The 24,518-nt window shown below is 28.8% G+C and overlaps 2 protein-coding genes across 2 annotated transcripts in view; one reads left to right on the plus strand and one right to left on the minus strand.

The window, feature by feature from the left end:
* LOC117173897 overlaps positions 1-24,518 on the plus strand; it is a 112,031-nt gene that overhangs the window by 78,700 nt on the left and 8,813 nt on the right. The window lies entirely within an intron of this gene.
* Positions 8,733-14,698, minus strand: LOC117172451. Its single transcript, XM_033360398.1, has 3 exons — positions 14,654-14,698; positions 9,635-9,758; positions 8,733-9,214 (listed from the first exon to the last, which is right to left on the minus strand). Exons 2-3 carry the CDS (start codon positions 9,690-9,692, stop codon positions 8,907-8,909), a joined length of 366 nt encoding a protein of 121 aa, XP_033216289.1. The 5' UTR covers positions 9,693-9,758; positions 14,654-14,698; the 3' UTR covers positions 8,733-8,906.

Here is a 24,518-nt window from a genome sequence, read left to right on the forward strand (position 1 = left end):
CCCCGCCATTTCTTTCAAAATCCGAAAAAATAAATTCCCTAATTTCAATTTTTTATTTAATTTTAACAGTTGCTGGTTTTAAATTGAAGTTTCCCGTGTCAAATGCATGAGGGAAAAATCACTTTTTTGAGTTTTTTGAATAAATTTTTAAGATTGGTCTAGTGGAATATATAATAACATTAGTTCATTTATTTTTCATTGGTTAAACAAATGGAATTTGTTTAAATAATTTCGTTCAGATAAAAAAACTTTTGTTTCCGGGAATTCAGGAACGGAATCCAGACCTGATCTGGATTCCGTTCCTAAATTCCCGGAAACAGCAGTATTGCGTGTCACTAAGTACTTGTCCAGTGTATTGAAAGTTTTTTCATCTAAACGAAATTATTTAAACAAATTCCATTTGTTTAACCTCTATTGCAGATTGTGCAGATTTGCCATTTAGTGAACTCAAAAGAAAGATCCTCCAATGAGAATCTTTCCCTTATGTCTCCCATAAAACGCAGCTGAGCAAGAAGTCTAGAGTATCTAAATGGTCCGCATCTCTAAGATAGACCTCAAATTTCGCGAGGATTGAATTCTTGTTGTTCTGTAAGCATGCCAAGTTCAAACCGGGCCAAAAAGCTTTCATTTGACATAACGTAAAAAGATGTTTTAGCTGCAGGACCCAATTGAAATGGGGAAATGCCGTACCCGAGTCTGAAAGGACTTCTGCACGTTTTAAACAGACTTTAGAAAGCCTTTCTTCATCCATACCGAAAACCTTCCCCAGCCAATTTAAGGCCCTCTTTATTATGTTGTATGCTAGTGGAACACGTCGTCGAGTCTCAACTCGTAACATGGAGTCTGTGAAGGCAGGATTAAAACTCTCTCGCAGAAAGTAGTGTGGATTACCTTTACCTCCTTAAAATACCTTAAACTCCTGATCCCAATAGCATAAAAAAGAACGTATGAGATGAGGCTCTAAATGTAGGTCAGCGAGCGACAAATTATTAAGGAGTACCTCCCTCCTAGCCTCTCTCCATATCAGTTTCACACTCGTACTGGTATTCCTCGATTTAACATCCCGCTCCCTACTACCCATTTCAACATTTGACACATCTACACAGGTCGGAAGATGGCCGGAGCGAGTAACAATTAGAATAATTTTAAAAGTCTTAATTATACTTATTGAAGTTAGAGCGCGAACCGCAAAATCGATAGTACTTCCACTTCCGCAGTACGAGCAAGAGCAGCTTGCCGGCCAATCATCACCGAATCTGCCATTGAGGAAAGCAAAGCCATGCACTTCCAAACATTCAACCAAAGCGAGACCCCAACCAAGATTTTAGAAATAGAAGGATATGATTCCTCTAGCCGCACAAGTACTGGATCTAAACTTTCGCAGATTAACACTCTGTGGATCCTCGGTTTGAAGTATATCAAGGCGACTATAAATTGTAATGAAGCAAAGGCGCACTTGATGAAGATCCACTCAGGGGATATATGAAGGGCTTCACAAGCATACCGTTTTTGGTTTGCAAATATCACTAAACCACTACTTGCTCTAACAAATCTACCTACTGTTGTTGCGTTTGACGAGAAGAAGTCATGATGAGGAAGCCAAAAATGGGAGGCTACAGGAACCGCCAGAAGCCACGGTTCACATATGGAAAGGATGTCGCTGTCTAAAATACCCGTTGAGATGTATCCCAGAATAGTGAACCCACGAGAGTTCCAGAAGACAATCCGAATGTCTTTTCCCGCCTCCACAACTATGTCATTCGCTCTTTTTGCGAAAGCTCCTGGTGTCTCTTCGGGGTATCGATTTCTTGGCTTGATTAGATGAGAGTGGGCCATCGGAATTCTGATTTCCGGACCCATCTCGTTTCGGCGGTCTTCCTGTTTTTTGACGGTATTCCTCGCATCGAGAAATTTCTCCGTCTAGCTAGGAGGAGAGCCTGTGCCCATCACATGAATGTCATTCTTGGGTAAGGTTTTCACGTTGTAAATGAAATTCTTTCCCCAAATTAAAACAGCCTAGTCTTGTTCTGACAGTTTCCTCTTCGTTTTACAGAGACGATTTCTTATTTGTCTCTCCATCTTTGACCTCTCACTTATCACATAGAGCCCACAGTCGAAAAGTCATCAGCCCATTCAAAAACTCGAGACGTTTCCAAACCCGAGCCTAGCCAGATGAGCACTGGCCTAGAGTCTACATTTTTTCTTAACGAGTGACTGATTCCACCAGAATCGACTCTACTTTGAACTTGGAAAGTACCTTGCAAACGGAGAGGATAAGGTCAGCGTTAAAAGGTTCAGTGTCCTTGAGTTTGTGCAACATTACATTTTTTGCACATGCATCTTTTCGAAGTTGAAGAGCATCCTCCGTAAATAGGTTGACGTCATCTTCCAGCATGGAATTTCTCATCTCAAGCTCCATGTTCTGAATCTTTGTTAGAGATCTCAACCACTTCGTAAAAAATACCTCATTTCTTGTTAAAAATGCTCAATTTTTTTTTTGCAGAAACTCATTTCTTATTCAAAAAGATCATATTTTGATCGTGAGAATTGAATTGAAATCTTTTTAACTGAAATATCTTTATAGTAGAAAAGACTTTTTTTTGTTTTAAATAGATTAAAGAATTTTAAAACCCAGGGAATTTTAAAAATCAACTTTTCGGACACCCTGACTAATTCTACTAGCAATAACTAGCAAAAGAATTCAGGAAACTAAAAATTAAATGAAGTAAGAAGGGGGCGAGGGAGTAGAAATATTTTGTCACAGCTTGTTACAAGGGAAAGAAGGGACTTAGAGATGCATTTATTTCTCATATCCAACCTCTAACCCCTTCCAGCATGCCCTAGAATCCATCCTCAAACGAGGATCAACTATCTTGCAGTATATTGGTGGTAAATATTAATTTTCTGTATGTGCGACTTATCACGTATCATTTTCTATGGATACATTAAAAACCATGTATTTTTTATAAATTAATAATTGTTTAAACAATTTTTATTTGTTTAACAAAAAATCGGGCAGAAAACTGAAGTTCTTTCGCAAATTTGCCCACAAACTTCAGCGAATCTTGTTATTTCTAGCACGATCACCATTCACCTCTTAATGTTCGAACAATGTCCATTATTTTAAACAATTTTTTTCACAAAATGTTATAAATTAATACCTTCTCTGAGTCTTATTAGCTACGCAATAACTCTAAATCAAAATCAATCAAGGAAATTAATTTTTTTTTTAAATTGTGTTACTAAAATTTTGCTACTTCACTAATATTGGTAATCATTTTTATATTTTTAATGTGACGATGAAAACTAAATTATGGACAATACGATTTTAGGGAAAATTTTTCATAATCTAGGTTCGATTTTTATGAAAGAATTCTAAGTATTCAAGATGTTAAAATATGTCAGAAAAAAATCCGGAAGATTTTCAGGCAATTTTTTTAATAAATTTTTTTTTTAATTTCACAAAAACTACGAATCATTTTGAAAGACATTAAGGATGTTTAAAAATACATGCAACTTTTTTTTTAATTAAGGCAAAATATGAATCATTTTACAGGCATTTAGAAAGTTTATAATTTGAAGGAATCTGTATTATCATCAGAGATAGTTATCATAAACGAGTGTAGATATAATTCCAACAACCGTGAAAATATAAAAGAACATTATCGATTAAGTTAGCTTTTCAAGTAACAGAAAAAGCGTAACTGCTTTTATAGATAAGATGAAAAATAAATTCTAATAAACTTTAAAATTAAATTTTTTTGGTTAAAAATTGATTTTAGAGCTGCTAAATTCTCAAATAATTAAAAAAAAATGGCAATTGTGAGATTTTTATTCCCTGATTTTAAATTGAACTATTTGGCTAAAAATTCATTGTATTTCGTTAAAAAATCAACTTGTTTATCGAACACACGTTCTTTTGACTACAAAATTTAATTATTAAATTTTAAAAATCTTTTTTGGTTTGGTTGAAAATTTATTTATTGGTCTAAGAATTAAACAGTTTTGTCAAAAAATCTCTTTTTTTTGTTGTTAAAAATTCGTGTATTTTCTGGAAAATTTGTATGTATATAAAATTGATGTATTTTGTTCAAAATTCGTCTACTGTTGCTAAAAATTAATCTTCTTGTTCAAAACTTAATTTTCTTTAATGCCAATTTAACCACCTAAGTGAAAATTTATACATATTATTGAAAAATCGTCTGTTTCTGTACAAAATTAATCGTATTAATTCGTATTAAGACTAATTTCCCACAAGTGCTAACTTTAAAAAAATTTTTTACCCAATTTATAAATTTTGCTCGAAAAAAAATTTCGATTTGATCGAAAATGGCCAAATCAATTTTGATGGTTTAAATATATATATTGTACAAGTTATTGAAAGGGGAAAAATGTGTGGAATTTTGAAAATAACAAATTCCAATAAAAACTTTTTTTTCAATAAAAACTTTTCTTTTCAATGAAACGAACAAATTTCAATCGTATAAAGGCTTACAAATTTAAGAATATTTTCCCAAACCCCTGGAAAGACCCGAGTTTCCAATTTTTTATAAACTGTTTCAATTTTTTAAAAACTCTTTTAAATTTTGTATATGAAACATATCAAACATAAATTTCCTTCAATAAAGTAACTAATGGTTTTTTCGTTCCAAACACGATTTAAATTCTTTATTTTTTTATAAGTAAAGATAACAAAATTGCCGAATTTAGAAAAAAGCGAAAACCTTTTATTATTAATCTGAAACTGACCATTTTTGAAAAAAAATCTTAAACGTACTCATTCCTAAAAAACTTATTTTAATTGTTATTAGTCCTGACGAAGCATCTAAATTTATCCAAATGACTATGACGCAATCAAACAATATTTGTAAGGAATCTTACAAAAATAGTTTTCGAAGAAAATGACTGTCCCATTCCATTTTAGAACAATATATTTAGCAGCAAAGTTAAACCAGAGGAAATTATGAAAAAGGGAGAAAAAATAGGAATCCTCTTATCTAGAATGCTTCAAAATATGAATTGTGTACTTACTTGATAAATTATCTTCGTAAAAATTACATTAATTATGAAAATTATGAAAACACAATCTCCTAATACTAAATAATTTATTAGTCAATCAATTAGTTAATTATTTAAGCAGTTGTTTTATTTTCTGCACTCTTTTTTGGAATATTAAGAATTTGACGGATGTGTTTAAAAACATTTTTTAATCCTGTCCCAAAGATAATTTTACAAAATAAAAAAAACATCAAAAATTTTCACACGATTATTGAGAGAATAATTTTATTTAATCTCCTCTGACCTTTTCATCTTTCTAATAATTAAAAATTATACAAATTTGTTCTGAATTATCTTAAAAGTCTGGAAAATAAAAAAGATTAATTTAAAATCTTTCAGATTCTTTTTTGAACATTTTTGAAATCTTATGAATTATTTTGACATAATCTCTTAAAATTAATTTTTCGAAATGAAAAACTATTTTAATTTTTCCTAGGAACCTGAAAAAATTGGTCATTTTAGGTAAGCCTTACAAAATTCTTAAAAAATATTAACAAGTTTTAATCATATATTTATCTTTTCAAATGTTCTAAATATCTCTTAAACTTATTCAAAATATTTATAAAATTATGTAATATATAAAAATTGTAAAATTATGCTACGAAATGTTTTACAGGCTTTTTACAAATTTTAGGAATTCATGACAAAATCTATTGTGCCCTTTTTTACATTTTTTCATAGAATTAATTAAAAAGAAATCATTTAAAAGTTTTCCAGAAATTTGAAAAAAATCTAATTCCCTTAAATCTTTCATTATTATTAAAAAACTAATAACATTTTTTGCGAATTCCTGAGGGCAAGTTTTTGCCCATATTTAGCGTTTTTCATCTCTTCGAAAATGTAGGAATGTTTAAAAATGATTGTGTGATAACAAAATGTTAAGAACGTGATTATTTTACATTATTAAGCCATCATCTACAATTTATATTTAAAAGAAGTTAAAAATTTCAAAAAGCACCGCAACTTTGCAGCACATATTTGAAAGAAAATAGACATAAATAATTAGAATTCATTTAAACAATTATATTTGTTAAGTTTGAATGATAATTGATACGCCGTAAATGAAAAGTAAAAAAAAGTTAAAGATTGAGGAAAGAAACGCAACGTTCTAAAATTATTCAAAGATAATAGTATGATAAATGATAATAATTTGTTTAAACAATTATCTCTGTTAGATTTCATTAACTCGCTCGATGTATCTAATATTGAAGATTTCGAATAAAATGTACAAAAACATTTTTTCTTATGAGAGATACTTGTTAAACTTCATTTTGTTTGTGGAAATTCTAAGTCTCCTTAAAAAAACAACGCAGTTATTAAAAACTAAATCATTCTAGTTGAACATTTGTAATTTTATTTGCAAATTCATCTGCTTGGCTAAACATTTATTTACACTTCTGAAAATTTAACTATTGAATTTTGGGCTGAAAATTCATCATTTTTACATTCCCATCATTTATGATTGAGAAAGCATTAGAATTGTGAAAAATTGTACACCACAGCTTTTCAACTGATCTCCACGTTTTGAGATCTTTTTAAAAATTGATCAAGCTTATCAATTCGACAGGGATAAAGAATTTTAGGAATACAAAAATCATACAATTTTGTCACATTCTTTTTTATTAAGCGTACATTCTTTTAACTAAATATCCTAAGTGTGCATTAAAATTTAATAGAAAAAGCAAAGTATTCCATCGCAGCTATTTTAAAAATGATGAAACTGACGACTTTGACATATATTAGACATTCTTAAAAAATAATTTTATTAATGTACTTTTCAAGTTTTTTGTAAATATACAAATTTTTACTGCAGTTTCTTATCATACCGGTAGAAAATAAAAACAAAATTTTATTGAACATACATTTTTTTATGGTTAAATGTTATATTATACATTATATTTTTTAATAAAACAAGGGAAGTATTGGTTTGCAAAAGTTTAAAAGTTCTTAAATTCGTTCAAAATTTTATCCTGCAGGAAGGAAGAAGAAATAGCTCTTTTTATCACTCAGAAAGTTTATAGAAGTCAACAATTTTATTCCACATTAAATTTTATTAGGAATTTGTGAAATAGTATGTTGCACACCAAATTATAGACCATGCTTGACTTAATAATAGAAAACTCATTTAAAAGAAAACTAATAAAAAATAATGTTTGTATATAATTTTTTTATTGAATAATTAATAGCTCAGCGCACGTAAAAAATTTCTCGAGAGCACGGTTACTCCTAGCAATCCAGCTGTGGTGGTGATGGGGACAAATGTTTATTTGTTTGGCGCATACATGCTGCTTAGAGTTTGTTTAAAACTTATATTTTGGTGTTGAAAAATGAGCTGAAATATTTTCTATATGAAAGTTACACTTATAAAAAAAATGTGTTTTTTATTACAAATTTATCTGCTTTAGTAAAAAATTGATCTGTTTTGTGTAAAAATACAACTATTTGGTAGTGAATTTAACTATATTGTTAAAAATTCATCCTTTTTAGTTAAAAATTCGTTTTTTTTTTGGTTTGAAAATTCAATTTTTTTTGGTAGAAAATTATTTCTTGTTAAAAAATTCATAGTATCATCGTAAAAACACGACTACAATATTTTTCAACATTTATCTTTTTGATTTAAAACTTCATCTGTTATAGAAGAAATTTCATTTTTTTTATGAAAATGTAACTTTTTGGTTAAAAATCGTTCTTCTTTGCTTGATAAATCAACTAATTTGTTTAAAACATTCGGTTGAATCGCTTTGTTAGAAAATCACTTTTATTGGTAAAGATCTATATTTTAAGTTGAAAAGTTATCTCGTTGGTTAAAAGTTTAATTATCTTGTTATAAATTAATCTTTTGTAATTGAAAATTCAACTACTTGGGTCAAAATTAAACTACATTGTGAAACTTTTTTTGAAGGCTTATGCCTGGTTGAAATTTTAACTGTCATATTTTTTGTTTGAAAATTGAATTTTTGTAAAAAATATTTGTCTTCTGCTTTGAAGATTCAATAATTTAGATAAACTTTTATTTATTTTTAGAGTAAAAAATCTTTATTTGCTGGCAATTCATCCTTTTGGTTTTGAAATTCCTTTCTTTTGTTGTATAAATTTCATTCTTTTTTTATTAAAATAAAAACTATGATACTTTTTCGTTTGTAGTTCGTCTTTTTAGGTTAAATATTTAACCATTATTTTTAAAATTCAATTACTTTTTTGATAATTTAAGTATTTTGTTAAAGAGTTATCTTTTAAAGTAGAAAGAACTTTTTTTTCTTAAATATAATAATATATTTTAAAATTTTTAATTTGTATATGAAACACTGTAATTCCTGGATATGTATGAGCTAGAAAATAATTTATATTCAACCGCTCATATAACCTGGACAACACAAATATTGTTAAAAATTAGAAATTCTTGAATTCTCTTAAATTCTTTTAAATTTTCCTAAATCCTGTCATATTCTCGGTTATATAATGGGGAACTTAAATTCTCAGGAATTTAAGAACTCTAATGCTGCTTCATTTAGCTAAACTCTCCTGACGATGGTCCGGTGCAGTGCTGCGCATGCGTCCAGTAGCGCCAATAGAAAGTTTATTCAGGCATGCGCATCAATACCCGAGGCTCTAATTGGGAGAACCAGTTTGGGGCGTCCGCTGTGCCAAAATCGATGTGACAACTAGGATCTGTGACAAAAAGCCCAAAGGACAAAGCGTCCGCCCAATGACAGTCGTGCTCCGTGAAAAAGGCCCGCTTTTTTTTGTAATATATCTCAGCGGGAAAAAAGGAACTATTGTTTTTTCTTAGCGAGGCAGGTGTCAAGATAAAAGAAGGTGCAGTAGAGGCGGGAATTTCAATGATTATTTTAAAGATATTCCTCGAAATAGATCTCGTATAATTCTGTGTCCTCATCACTCCACACGGTATAATCGGTAATGTTCGACTTAACTTGTTTGTCATTAACCATTAATTTATGCACCAAAATTTTTTTCCCAACTTTTTCAAATGCGCAAACCAGTGTATGCTTGTCTAATAATCCATCAGTTTCTCGATTTTTACCATTCTTTATCTCTACCTTTTTATTATTCTTTTTAATGTAATAGATGCTCTTGTTATCTGGAAGTTTTAAATGGCCTTTCTTAAGAACTTCGGTATTGTACTGTGAACTTAATTCTGCAAAAAGAAATAGAATTAAATTAAGTTTAACGAAGTGAATAAATTTTCAACTAAAAAAATTAATTTTTAACTAAATAGTTGGAGGTTTGCGTGTAAATGATAATTTTTAACAAAATTCTTTATTTTTATACGAGACAGATCATTTTTAAGCATAACTGAATTCTGAACAAAATTTGTAAACAAAAACGTTATATTTACTGTTTAAACCAACAAATATTTTAATTTAAAAAAAAACAGTTGAATTTAAGCAAAAACTTGAATTATAAACAATAAAATATAAATTTCAAACAAAAAATGGAAAAACTTGAATTTTAAGTTGATAATTCAATTTTCGACACAAAAATTAAACATTTAACAAAATACATTTAAATTAATATATAATAATTACCATATATATAGGTATATTATTATAGTTACCAATTAAATTGAAGTAAATCGCTAGAATGAGGAAAGGAGCACCAAAATAGATATTCATCTCCGTTGAATCGAGGATCCTGATAAATGGAGATTGCAGAATTTCGTACACTTGAAGAAAAGCTTTCTGCAAGAAAAATAAAAGCGAAATTAACCCAGTGGGCACAAAATTTGGCGACGTCTTTACGACATCGCTACGAAATACTTACGACATCTTTACGACATCCTATGTCCATGTCGTTTCGGTGTCTTTGCAATATCGTAAAGACATCGTCAGATCATACGACTTATTTACGATATCGTAAAGAAACCGATACGACATGGGCATAGGATGTCGTAAAGTTGTCGTAAAGATGTCGTAACGATGTCGTGAAGACCTCGTCAAAATTTGTGCCCACTGGGGAATCAAAATATCAAAAAGAACAAATTCCTTCCATCCCATTTATAAAAACTTGAGAAAAAAGCGTTGCTCCCTCCCAACTCAAGAAAAACGATAAAAAATAAGAAAACGAGGCTCTTAAAATTCAGGCAAAATTTAAAAATGAAAAATTCTTCCCTTGGGCTCAATAAAAACTTTAAAAAAAAATTTGTTTCTTTTGACTTGGAAAAAATTAAAGCAAAGACTGCAAAATTTCAACTCAATAAAGACAACAAAAAGAAAAAAACGAGAAAAAGTGCCCTTTTTAATTCAGGAAAAATTTTTAAATAAAAAATTTTGTCCTTTAGGCTTGGAATGGTTTCTTATTTGATAATTCATTATCTAATGATTCCTTATTTCCAAAAATTAATTTTTCAAGACATCAAAAAATTATGAATGTGTTATAAAAAGGACCAAACAAATCTGTTATCTTCTTATCCTAAATAAAATGATTAAGGTAGTCTTTTTAAAATTAAATAAATTATTTATTTAATAACAAAAAATCAGCCGTTAAGCAAAACACATTACTTTTCGACCAAACAAAAATAAATTCAAAAAAACTATTTTCAGAATACCTATCAGCATTTTTAAATAGCTTTAAATTTTTATTTTAAATTTTGTAAATTTACACTTTGATTAAAAATTTTACCAGGCATCTTAAGAAATTTTGAAAATATTTTCTATTTTGACAAAAAGTTGTCTCTTGAAACTTCCTTCTCAAACAAACAAAAAATATTAAAAATTTTTACAGAAATCTGGAGAAAATGTACTCTCTTGAAACCTTGCAAAATTCTCAAAAATCTTCTTTCTTTATTAAAACGAAAAGAAAAATTGACGAATAATAAAAATCCTGAATAATAAAATTTCGAAATAATCAACGTGCGGAATTGGTAAATTTCCGATAAATTGAATTGCGGAATTGGAATATTCACGAATAATTAAATTTTCGAATAATAAAATTCCGATATAATAAAATTCCCGAATAATTAAATCAATGAAAAGGAAAATTTAGAAATAATAAAATTCCCAAATAATAAAATTTCCCAATAATGAAATTCCCGAATAGGAAAATACAGGAATAAAAAACCTAATGAATATTAAAATTTACAAAAAATCAAATTGCCGAATTGGAAAATTCACGAATAAAAAACGTAATGAATATTAAAATTTCCGAATAATTAAATTTTCGAATTGGGAAATTTCCGATCAATTAAGTTCCCGATATGGAATATTCTCGATTAATAAATTTTTCTAATAATAAAATGCCCGAATAATAAAATTACTGAAAAGCAAAATACTAGAAAAATAAAATACTCTAATAGAAAAATTTACAAATAATAAAATTTCTGAATGATAAAATTCCCGATTAAAAAAATTCCCGAATTATAAAATTATCCCAAAGGAACATTCACAAAAAATATAATTTTCGAATAGGAAAATTTAGGAACAACAAAATTTCCGAGTGATGAAATTCCCAAAATAGAAAATTTCCTAATTTTAACTTGGATAATGGTTAATTTATCTATTTAACGACAGCTTAAACAGTACATTTATAATACCTCATTTTAGCTGCAATATTTGTTCAGGTAAAAAGACCTGTACAAAGCAGTTGGATTCAAGGATAAGATACCAAATTCTTCTATCACTGCTCTCATTTATAATGAGTTTCCCTACTTCACCTCATTTCCCATCACTTCTCCTACTAGGCACCAACTCTACTTTCCACTTCCTCGCTTCCTCTTACTTCACCTCATCCTACTTCCTCGAACTTATTCTTCTTTTCTTTTTTTATTTACACACATCAACCCTCATTCACCCACTTCTAGATTCGCCTACGACCTCTACCATTAGCTCATTTAATCTCCTTCCCTATCTCTTACTTGCTCAGCTGATCCTCTCCTATTTTCCTTCCTCTACGTTCCTTCTCCAACCCTCACTTCTCCTTCCTTCAGTTCCTCTATCTTACCTCTCATTTCCTCTTCTTCCCTATCTCTTACTTCCCCAGGTCATCCTCTCCTATTTCCTTCATCTACATTCCTTCCCCAACCCTCACTTCTCCTTCCTTCAATTTCTCTATCTTACCTCTCATTTCCTTATTTCCTCTTCTTCCCTATCTCTTATTTCCCCAGGTCATCCTCTCCTATTTTCCTTCATCTACATTCCTTCTCCAACCCTCACTTCTCCTTCTTTCAGTTCCTCTACCTTACCTCTTCTCATTACTTCTCACTTACTTTACTCCCCTACCTCTTATTTCCCCAACTTCTTCTCCTATCGTTAACAATACTTCCGCTTCCTTTTCTCAATTCCTAACTCCCCCACAACTGCCTGTTCCGTCTCTCCGACCTTCATCCAGCCTCTTCTCACTTCACCTAATTTACCTCCCATTGCTTCCTCTGACTTCCTCTACTTTATCCATTTCTAAGATTTCCGAAAAAGAAAATTGATTTTTTTCGCTTTTAATCCGACAAGCTTCAGTGGTTCCGCCCTACCTCTTAATTTCTCCAATAAAAAGATATCGGTCAAACCGTTATTTTTACGAAAATGAAACTGGGAGAAATATATTTCAATAAAACGAGTTTAAATTATATAAAATTTTTTTAATCAACTGTTCACGTTTTGATATACCCTGAATTGGCAAAACAGGTTTTTAGAAATGTTTCTGTCAATCTGTCTGTCTGTCCGTGAATGAATACTCGTAATATGAAGGTCAATTTCGTTAGCCAGCCATCTTAAATAAAATTTAAAAAGTGAGCACATTTTGAATATTTTTGAGACGAATAATTTATCCAAATTACTTTTTTTAACGAAACCAAAATTTACCGGACTTACAGAATTTGGCTAACATCTCAGCATAAAACTCTCACTAGCTATTACCCTCGGTTGAAATTAATCGCCCTGCAAAATGCGCATTTTTTAAACGAGACAAGGAATCTTTGTCTGTTTTAATATCAATGCATCCTATTAATTGTTTAATTTAGTTATAAAAAATCTGTGCACAAGTGTAAGGAATATACAAACCCAGTGAGCACAAAATTTGACGACATCGTTACGACATCATTACGACATCTTTACGACATCCTATGTCCATGTCGTTAAGGCGTCTTTACGATATCGTTAATAAGTCGTATGACCTGACGATGTCTTTACGATATCGCAAAGACACCGAAACGACATGGACATAGGATGTCGTAAAGATGTCGTAACGATATTGAAAATACAGTGAAACCCCTTTAATAGTCTGCGGTTGTCACTCGGGCGAGCAGTCAAGCGTGAACAAACAAAAGCGGAGCGACTTATAATGAGTTCGTTCCCGCCCATTGTCAGCCACAAAATCGACGCTATAGAAGAGTTTCACTGTACCTGCAGATTTCCTTTTTTAATGTTAGGTATGAAATAAGTCGTTTTGCAGATATGTAGAAAGTTGATATTCTAAAGGAATCTGCATTAACATCAGAGATAGTTACCAACAATCAGTGTCAATATCATTCCACCAACCGTGAAAATAAAAAAAAAACACATTATCGATGAGGTTAACTCTTAAAAAAACAGAAAAAACTTAACTTCTTCTATAGAAAAGATGGAAATTAAATTGTCATAAATTTTAAAATAACATTTTTTTAGATAAAAGTTTAATTTTAAAGCTGATAATTTTTCAAGTGTTTTAAAAATAATTTTAAATTGTAAAAGATTTCAAAAAATTTTAAGCACAAAGTTGGATTTTTTAAGATTTGTGAAAATATTTAAAAGTGTTTTGAGCATATTCAACGTTTCCAGAAAACTAAAAAATTGTTGTTTGAGAAAATGAAAATGAGATTTTGTTTTAAAAAATTAATTCTATCATAGAACTAGGTTAACATGCTTAAGCTTTTTTTCGGTTTCGAATTCATTTCTTTAATTTCAAATTCAACTAATTTTCTGAAAAGTCATTGTATTTGGTTAATAATTCACCTGGTTTGTTGAGAACTCTTCTTTTGTCTTGAAAATTTAATGCTTTATTTTTTAAATGTTTTTTGGTTAATTTTGTTTTTGTTTCAAATTCTACCTATTAAAAATGCATCAAATTTGTTGAAAATTCATTTATTTGCTTGAAAACGTAACTATTTTTTTTAATTTTCTGTTTTTGGGTTTAAAATTCAACTATTTAAAAAAAGTCATTGTAATTTGTTAAAAATTCAACTATTTTATCGAAAATTCATTATTTTCGCTTGAAAATTCAACCTCTAAATTTTATAATCTGTTTTGATTGTAAATTAATCTGTTATGATTAATAAATGTATTATTTTCTCTTTGAATTATTTATCTGCTTAAACATTTATCCTGGTAGTTGAAAATATATTTTCTTTCTTGGAAAATTTTCGTTGAAAATTCTGTTTTTTGGTTTGTTTGAAATATATCCTCTTAAGTTGAAAATTCTACTATCTGGAATAAAATTGATTTATTCTGTACGAAATTTCTCTACTGCTGCAGAAAATATTTGAAATATTAATATGTAATTTCGATGGTTTTTTTTTGTTTGTTGAAATTCGAACTATTTTGTGAAAAATTCGTCTTCTGAGTATATTATATTAAAATTAAAATTACTTCAAATTATAAAGAAAACGCACCTTTAAATTTGAGAATTTCCTTTATTCACGTGCTGCTTTTGAATAGAATCTGGAAAAAAGTGTCTTTTATAATGAAAAAGTAATAAAAACGTTTTAATAGCGTTGAATACGATTTGAAAATTTTGTGGTTACTCATAAATTTCGTAGAAGTTAACAGTTTTATTGCCCATAAAATTTAACAGAGATTACGAATTTTAGCAAAAAATCGTATGTTTCTTGCACTTTCTGTTTTATTACGCGTACTTTTATCAGAAGTAAGAAATTTCATTGTGTAATAAAATTTCAGAGAAGGAAACAAAGTATTCCGTTGCAGCATTAAAAAAAAATTAAACTTACAACTTGGACAGAGATTGAAAGAAAATAAAAACCAATTTTTCTTACTTACATATTTTTTAAATGTTAACTGTTTCATTGTACATTAAATTTTATTAGAAAAATGCGAAGTACACGTTTGCAGAAGTTAAAAAAAAGTTATAAACCTCCCTGATAATGTTATCCTACTAAGAAAAACAAAAAAACGCTTCGAAAAACATTTTTTAGAAGTGGATGATTGTATGGTTCATAAAATTTTATTAAAAACCTGTAAAATATTATTTCGTAGCAAGTTAAAAAATTTTTATACTCACGACTTGAAGATAGATTAGAAATTTTTATGAAACTAATTCATAACTTTCGTTGCGCTTTTAGAATTAATAAAAATATAAAAATGTTTACTAAAAATTTGTATTTACGATCGAAAATATGTATAAACTTTCAACTTCAACATAAAAAATATCCTCTACAAATTTAACTTAAAACCAACATACGGAATTGACAATTTTTCGTAAAAAACTTCCGAAACTCTCTCTTTTACAAAGCCACAAAATATTAATTTTGTGCTGACTTGAATTGAATTTACCATAATTGAATTGAATTTAACTGAATTTACCATAGGAAGTAAATTTTGTACAAAATACGATTTTTCAAGGAGGGAAATTAAAAAAAAAATATTATTAACAAAATAGTTCAATCCTCATTCACCCAAAAGGATTACTTTTCTGCCATTAAAGATGAATTGCTATCAGAAGACGAATTCTCAACTATAAAATTTAAAATTTTTTCCCTACAAATTAAATTTTAAACAAAAAATGTAACTTTCAGCCCAGAAAGATGACTTTTCTACTGTAAAAGATGATTTTTTTTACGAAAGACGAATTTTTAACCACTGAAATTAAACGCATAACAAAAAGAATTTTTAACAATATGGTTCAATCCTTAATCAAACATATAAATTTTTAATCTAGTCACATCTTTAGTTAAGAAAATTAATTTTCAATAAAAAACAGCATTTTAAAAAAATGTTAAAATGTCAACCGAAGATCTGAATATCCCAAATAATAATATTTTGAACGATGAAGTTAAATTTCAATCAAATAGTTAATTCTTCAACTAAAAAGGATTAATTTTTATTCAAATAGATAAATTTTCAATGGAGTCAAATTACTAGTTTAAAAAATTAATTTTTAATCAAAATGTCAACAAATTGGTACATTTTTAGCCAAAGTGTGCATTAAAAAAATAGTTTCTAAAAAAGCAGTTCATCTTTCTAAAAAGTAGATAAATTTTCAATCTTAGAGCATTAATTTTTTATCAAAAAGTTATATTTTCAATCAGAAAGATGTATGATCTAGAAAACAGTTGAATTTTCATTAAAAAACTATGACTTTAATTATAAAAGTTAAATTCGACCCAAATAATTGAAAATTCTACCTGATTGTCGAATTTTTAGACCAAAAGAGTAATTTTTTAAAAAAGCAGTTACCTTTAACAGTGTACGTTTCTTGATGAAAAATTTATTCAAATTTATGTTATTTAATACTCATTTTTTAAATTACTAAAATATGTAATTCGCGCAGACTGTTACTTACAAATATAATCGTAAGCCTAGACGCTTTGAAAAATCGCACTCGCCGAGGATTGAACCCTACCTAAACTGTGTTCTAACCGCGCACTCTACCGACTTCGCTATCGAAGCACTTAGATCTCGATACTTTTTTTTCTTATTATATTTTAAAATATTTTAAAATATATAAATGTAATGAACAATAAACACAAATTTTACATAAAATGCACAGTTTTCAATTTATCCAACTCTTTCATTGTATATAATACACTCTTACTCAATTTTTATTGCAAAATAACATTTCTTAAACAATAATTTAAAATATGTGAAAAAGCTTAAAAACACTTGAAAACTACCCAAAGGTAATACATGAAAAAAAAAGTTGCAATTATAAAAATTCTTCAATAACATCAATGGTAAAAAATAATACTCTGCTATACGAAAGTTTTCATAAACCTCTTTCAATTTCTCAATTCTTTCTTGAATTCTTTTCTCATACGTTTTTCACAAAAATTTAAATATGGAATTTCTTTCCTAGAACAACAATTGAAAATATGCAAAAAATAATTTAACTTCACTTATTTTACAAAGAGCTTAATACTTTTTTCTTTAAAAATTTAATCCGCTTAAAAACTATCAGCAGCATATAAAAAATAAAGAACTTTTTAGTTGAAAAACGCTTCAATAACCTCATTGTCAAGTCAATATTTTCTGATTTTTAAAAACATCTGTAAAACGCACAGTTTTCGATTGAATTAATTCTCCTATAATACTTTTTAACTGAGATTTTAATTGATAATAACAATTGCTCGAAAATAATTTAAAATATGTAGAAAAAACTGATTACTAGTTTAAATAATACCTATTTAAAAAAGTGCTTGATACTTTATTTTTCCTTCAAATATAAAATACTTCGAAATCAGAAGAAACAAGAATTCTATAATCGGATGAAAAATATTGTTTGCTTTCTTCTTGAATTTTCAATTAATTTTTTTTTTAAAGTTTGTAATTGTGAATTTTTTAATTGTTCTTTTATAAAATGAAATGCATTCTTGATAAACTTTTTAAAAATTTTATTGAATTCTTTTTGCTTAAATATTTTGCTTTAAAAACGCATGACATTTTTTTAAATTATTAAGAAAATGTAATTATTGTATTTTTAAGCATTTTTTAAAGCTTAAACCTTTGTTTTATGCTGTCATATATTTATTTTTTATTATTTACACAACAACAACAAAATTATGTAAGTATATGGGTGATTGCCAAAATGTTAACCATTTGTAGTCCAAGACATTTTCTATGATTAATGAATTCTTTCAAAGAAAAATTAATTTAAAATTAAAAAATCTTGTGTTTAAACAAAATGCAACTATGTCTTCCAACTCTAATTTAAATTAAATAAGTTTCACATAGCAACATTTTTTTCTTTTTAAAAATCAATTTTAATCTCGCCGAATCAAAAAAAAATTATATTTTTTTATTAAATGAAGAATCCCTGCATTTAGCGATTCACAAAAATGTTTCAAGGTTAAAAAATTCGAAATAGTTTAATTTTAAGTAGATTAATACATACAAATAATCAGCAAAAAATTATAGATTCAGTACATTCATAATATTTTAATAATTTTATGAATGAAATGCTTTTTGAGTCTTGCATAATTATTTTAAAATTAAAAACACTTTTTCAAGTCTATTTAAAAATTTCAAATTCTTACCACCAAAGACTCACCGACGCAATAAACTTTTAATTTTTTTTATAGTTTTATGAGTGACTTGATTTGTGTGTCAACCCAAAGTTAGTAGAATATTCCAGATCATATTGTTTAAATGTTTTTGAAACCTTTACAAGTTTTGAATTATTTTCGATTCTTTTAAAAACTGCTAAATATGTTTGCAACTTAGTCGAATTTTTTCTAAAATTTTCTAGCATTGAGAATTAATAAATTTTGTTTTGAAACATTTTATATTCTTATTCGCAATTGTAGGCAATCGTTTCAAACGGTTTGAAATAATCGTCAATTTCCTAATAAACAGGAAATATCCTTTAGGTATAGCCTGCCACACAAAAAATAACTCAAAATTAGTTACCTTAGATTCTGAAAAAATAGATTTTCCTTTAACGATTATCATCGAAAAATTAACTTTTCTTGTAAATATAGATTTACAAATAAAGATATCAAATGTTTTTTTGCCGGCGTGACCAGAAAATTAACATAGTTTTTATTCACGATTCTAGCAAAGTTGACTCTACGTTATAAAAACAAAGAAAATTGAATAGGGTAATTCGACCAATTCTTCTAGGTTAAAATTATTTTAACTTTTACTATTTTGTTATCCAGAATTCAGTCGTTCTATTCAAAGGCCTAATTGCGACTAATTTCATAGTTCTTACTAAGAATACTATATCATATTTTAAGCTAGAGGAGTCTTCACCCTATTTGATATTGTAAATTTATTAATACTATGGTAGCAATAATTCTTTACTTAAGGTTATTATTAATTTATTTTAATTTTTAAAAAACATATAAAAAAGTATATATCGCAGCCCAGTGACCCGGTCCGTCATTTAGTCAAGTTCCTAAGAACAGTAGATCTGTATGGATCTATTAAATGAACCATTAGGCTCTTCTTTCGTCCCAACGAACAATTACCGCCTCTTTTTTATAATGACCCTTTAGGGTTTTTTAAATCCAAAATCTATATTCTTATCATCATGTGACTCTGAATGTCAAGGAAATAGTTTATCACATGTTCTGAAAATAACAAAACTTTATTATCCATATATACCTAAAGAAAAAATTATCATTGCCTATAATGCCAAATGGCTTAGTAGAAAAGTGTGATTCCTGAGAAAATTTTCCTTTTCTCCCATTCACAGATTCTAGGCTTGCTGTTTTCTTCTTTCGTCTATTGTAACCACTCCCTTACCTCTTTTCCCAATCTAAAAGTTGCTATTTTTAACATCTTCTCTCTTTGCATCCCTTTTGTAATACTTGGGTACTTTTTTCTTTTTATCATCTTATACCATGTATTACATTTTTATTCCTCAATCATCCCTCGGCTTTTTTTAATCGTTAATTCTATCCACCACTTTTTTTCTTTTACCTCTTCGAAACGCTTTTTCCCTAATTAACCTCCCTTTTCCTTCCAAAACTTCTCGTACAATTCTACACTTATACTCTGACAATAAATCCAGTCTTCCTGTATTCACCATGCATCCACCTTTTATTATTTGTAACCTCTCAAACTGTCCCCTTCCTCTCCATACAAATGTATCTGCTCCTTAGCCTGATAGCGGTAACATCTGCCGTTTTATTTCTGAATTTACTTATATAAGTTATATGATCTCTATTTTTTTAGGGTTTTCGAGGTTTTTTCCAAATATTTAAAATATTTACTTCATCTAACTTTACTCTTTCACATCTCAGTCTGTTCTCTTTTTCTTTTCCGTCCTTTACGAAACTTTATTCTCTGTGTCGTTTCTACATTTATATGGAAGTTTTTATCACCGCTATATCATCCGCTCTCAGTTATATTTTTTATCGCCTTTACTAACTCCTCTCTATGCATTTCTCTTTATTTCTTTTTCCAATCTGAGAATGACATACTAAATAAAAGTGTTCTCAGACGTCAAGTTGCTGCTCACTTTTCTCGCCAAATCTATTAAACCCTCTCTTATTCTCTTTTTCACCATATATTCTTCTATTTTATCTTGATCCTATGAGCCAAACGCCCTCTTTAAATCTACGTACATTGCTATCATTTTCCTTTTTGTTTTCTGAAGTCTTTTAATTTAACAAATAATTTAGAATGTAACTCTTCCTTCTATAACTCTGACCGCCTCTCTCATCTTCATACTCAATTCAAAATGATGCATTCCTTTATCTTTTAATTCACTCTCTCCATATTTAGAGACTTTATTTTGATTTTGATCAATATTAGGTGCAATCCCAACTTTAATTATTCTTTACTCCTTTATTAGTACTTTTTTTGTAATGCCATCTTCCTCGTCCTTTCCCTTCCCTTCCTTTCTCCTTTCCTAACATTCCTTTCTGCCCCTCCAAGCAAGTCAATCAAATATTATTTTCATTTTGCCCTATCAATGTTGTTACTAACTTACTTTATTTCTCTTTTCTATATTTTCGGACTTTTTTCACACATCCTTCTTTTCAGATTACTTATCCCATCCACTTCTACCCCATCCTTCAGTAACTTATTTGTTGCTTAAGCTTGTGGTAAGTCTGTGAATTTAAATTAATATTCTGACAGTCTCTACCTTTCAGATAGGTTTGTCGATTTATGTTGGCTTGTGTTTAAATTCTATCACTTGAACATTGTGTGTAATAACAACAAATTCAAATATTATGAGCCTAACTACTAACTCTGACCGTGAGGCGGGGTGGTCGTTGTTGGATTCCCCTTGGTCTGAGCATATGAATGCCTATGTCTATATCATAATTGGAAACGCCTTATAATTTAATTTTTGACTCGCTAGTAGACAGCAACATTTTTTTCTTTCTGGCATGAGAACATCTGATGCCTCTCCAAGGCGTCAACTCATGAATACACTGTTAGACAATCTCGACAAGTTGATGTCCTTTTGACGCGACATAAGGGTTGAGTAGCATTTAATCAATGGCGGCAGAGTAACCCCAGAGGCGTAGCAGTCCGCTTGTAGAAGTGGCTTTGGTGTTGGGGGGTGTTGAAGATGATAGAAGATTTTGTAGCCGTATGTATGTGAAACTTTCAATGCGCAACAGATAAATATAAAGCGTATGTTGTTGATACAACTCTGGTTACTTGAAGCTTGTAATTACAGGAGCAAACAAAGACCACTAATCAATTCGACGGGATAATTATAGCAAAGTTTTTTTTTACTACCTTGCATTGGGATAGAGAACCGTTATGTTTAGTCTATTTTTTTCGTGGAAAAAATCTCGTAACAATTTTCTTGTATTTGGTATTCTAGTCTGCTTAAAGAAGAAGTCGAGAAAGCGAACCAATTTCAATTACTGTTTTGCTTCCGCTTAGATGAATTAATCATCTAAGTGAGTATGTGTACCACCAACCACAAGCGTATTATTTTATCATGTTTACTGTAGGTGGTAGTTGCTTATTTTTAGTTTTAAATAATGAAGCTGGTGGTGGCAGTGTTGTGAAAGGTAGGTAGCTAAACCTACCCAATCATGTTTTTCCTCTAATAATGGATCTTTAAATCAATGACATCTCACATGAACTTTGAACATTGTATTTTAGCTACTTCACCTGCTAGCTGAGTATTGTTAAAAATAATCATTAAAATAAATAAAATATCAAATTCTATCACAGATAAGCCGTTGAAGTGCATGTTGTTCATTATCTTTGTTTTAAATAAGTTATCATTTTTCATTATATATGTTAGAGTTACAAATTCACTCAGCATTTTTTGTTATTAGGAAAGAGTTTATGTAATTGTTTTCACTACACTTTCCTTAACAATTTTGAGTTGCCTAAACCGCAGTCCATGTTTGAAGATACATTTTCTTCAATATCAGGATTGAGACTTTTTTGCAACAGAAAAATCATTTCTGTCGTTAAAAATAGGGAGCTAAATTCTGATCTTTTTTTTGCTTGCCTGCCACCATTTTTTTTATCGAATTGACATCTGAACCGAAGTTTGAGATACCCAAATTTCAGTTTTCCCTCCGCTGTCTCTTCCAGTTATTCCTTGATCGTTTTTTTTATGAAAAAATAATGTAATGATTTTAAAATGACCTCCATCTTCATTTAAACCTTCGCTAGTCACGGTAGCTTGGTGAATAAAGCATTTGCATTATGTATTGTTGAAATATTATTTCACTCGGAGGCATCACAGACGTCTTGATTAAGGTATCTCAAAAATATATTATCTAAATCTCACAAAGAAAAAATCTGTTATTTTAACAATTGACAATTGAAACTCGTTCAATGTTGAATCTTAAGAATGTTGTGAAATGCCTTGAACTTTTTAGAAGCAACTAAAAATCTGAGAAGTTTTATATAGTCTTCAAATTATTTAAAACCCATTAAAAACTTGTAAAAAAAACCTTTAACATCCTTTTAAATTACAAATAAGGAAGTTAAAAAATTAAATATATCTTAAAATTTTTATTTTGTCATCATAATGAAAACGTATTGGTTTTTTGCGAAAAAGGACTTTCACGGAAAAATGACGCCGTTTTGAGAAACCACTGCGCCAAAAAAAAAAATAATGTTGAATTTCGGTGTCTGTCTGTCGTTGTTGTCATTTTGGTCGTCAAATATAATGAAAATAATCAATTTTGATTATATCACATTAACAAGTATTGCGTCTTGACATGCGGGGTACAAGAAAAAATTCGAGTCTTTTTAAACGATGATCAGGACTTTTAAAAGAGTGAAAGAAATCAAGAAATATTTGATAAATGTTCCATAATGTTTTTAAGTTTTTAATATCCTTAGGCTTATTTTTAAAATATCTGAAAATTTACACTATAAAAACCTTTTAAAGCTTAAAATCCTTTTTGAATCTCTTTAATTTTAATAATATTTTTGTTAATTTACTCGTTAATAACGTTTTTTAATTTTCTCTTAAAAGTAATTTTGCAAAATAAAGAATAAGTTCAAATTTTTAAAAAATATTAAGAAAATTCTTTTATTAAATCTGGTTAGACCTTCTAAGCTTTTTAATCTTTAAAATTTATTTAAATTATTCCTGAATTTTTGTTAAATTCTGCAAAATTAAAAAAATAACCTCAAAATCTTTCAGATTCTTGTTTGAAACGTTATAAAATTTTTGAAAATCTTTACAAGTTTTAGTCATTTGTATATATTTACAAAACTTCTGAATATCTCTAAAATTAACTTCTGAAGGACTTACACAATTTTTGAAATTTTAACGAAATAGTTTAACATGCTCTGTGTGAACAAACGATATGAAAAAGTCAAGTAAAGAAAAATGTTGCTTTTGGAAAGACCTACAAGATTATCATAAGTATTCACATTTTCTTTAAAAATCCAAAATTAAAATTTTTATTACACAAACAATAATGAATACTCAAACATTCTATTCTATGATCAAATTTTTTTTCGTCAAAAACAACATTGACAATGAAAACATCAAACAATATTTAACAATATTTAACTGCTGTTGTTTAAAAATTCGTCTATTTTGGTTGAAATATCTTTGTTCATTTGTCATTATGATTTTATACTTTTTAGTTCAAAATAAAACTCTTGGCTGAAGTTTGAACATTTCCGCTAAAAATTCCTGAAGTTTTAGTTAAGAATTAATTTCTTTGTCGGAAAATTAAAATCAAATGTTCAAATTCGTTTCTCCTTGAAAATTGTTCCCCTGAGAATAAAATTTTCTGTGTTCAGAAATCCAAAAAAAATTTTCTATAATACCCAGATACCAAAAAAGTTTCCATGAACGTTCCTGCAACATTCGAATGGAAGGTTCGAAAAATTCCCAAAAGGGAGAGTTCCCATAAAAAGTTCGGGAAATGAGCGTAAAAATTTAAAAATTATTTTAATTAACTTTTACTCGAATTTCATGCTCGCAACATCTTGAATCAAACATCTTCAACATGTTTGAAGAGTAGGGTAAGATTTTTAAAGAAATTTTGTATTATTTTCCACAGATAAATTTTTCAGCCAACAGCAGAGCAAACACTTTTAATTATTGCTTCAAGAACAAATGCAGACAGCAGAGATAGGCTGCTATTTTAGAAGTAGCTATAATTCTTATGCAAATGATGGCATTAAATTATACGCATTCTCGAATTTCAAAAAGAGCATTTCCATAGATGCTCAACAGCGTTCTTTATCAATAAAATGTGCAGAATGTTAGGTTAGTGATAAAAGCTTGAGAATTTCCAGTTGATCTCTGTGGATCGATCAAATAAAATTACACCAATGCTCCCGAATTCTGCGTGATCACCAAAACGCATTAGGGTCTTTCACTGGAGTTTACATGTTGTTGGA

This window comes from Belonocnema kinseyi, chromosome 5 (genome assembly GCF_010883055.1).
Source record: "Belonocnema kinseyi isolate 2016_QV_RU_SX_M_011 chromosome 5, B_treatae_v1, whole genome shotgun sequence".
In the NCBI taxonomy this organism is placed as follows: Eukaryota; Metazoa; Arthropoda; class Insecta; order Hymenoptera; family Cynipidae; genus Belonocnema; species Belonocnema kinseyi.

Coding starts and splice junctions, on each gene's coding strand:
- LOC117172451 (XM_033360398.1), bottom strand. CDS start 9,692: ATGAATATCTATTTTGGTGCTCCTTTCCTCATTCTAGCGATTTACTTC. Junction 9,215..9,634: donor GATTTACTTCAATTTAATTG/GTAACTATAATA, acceptor TTCTTTTTGCAG/AATTAAGTTCACAGTACAAT.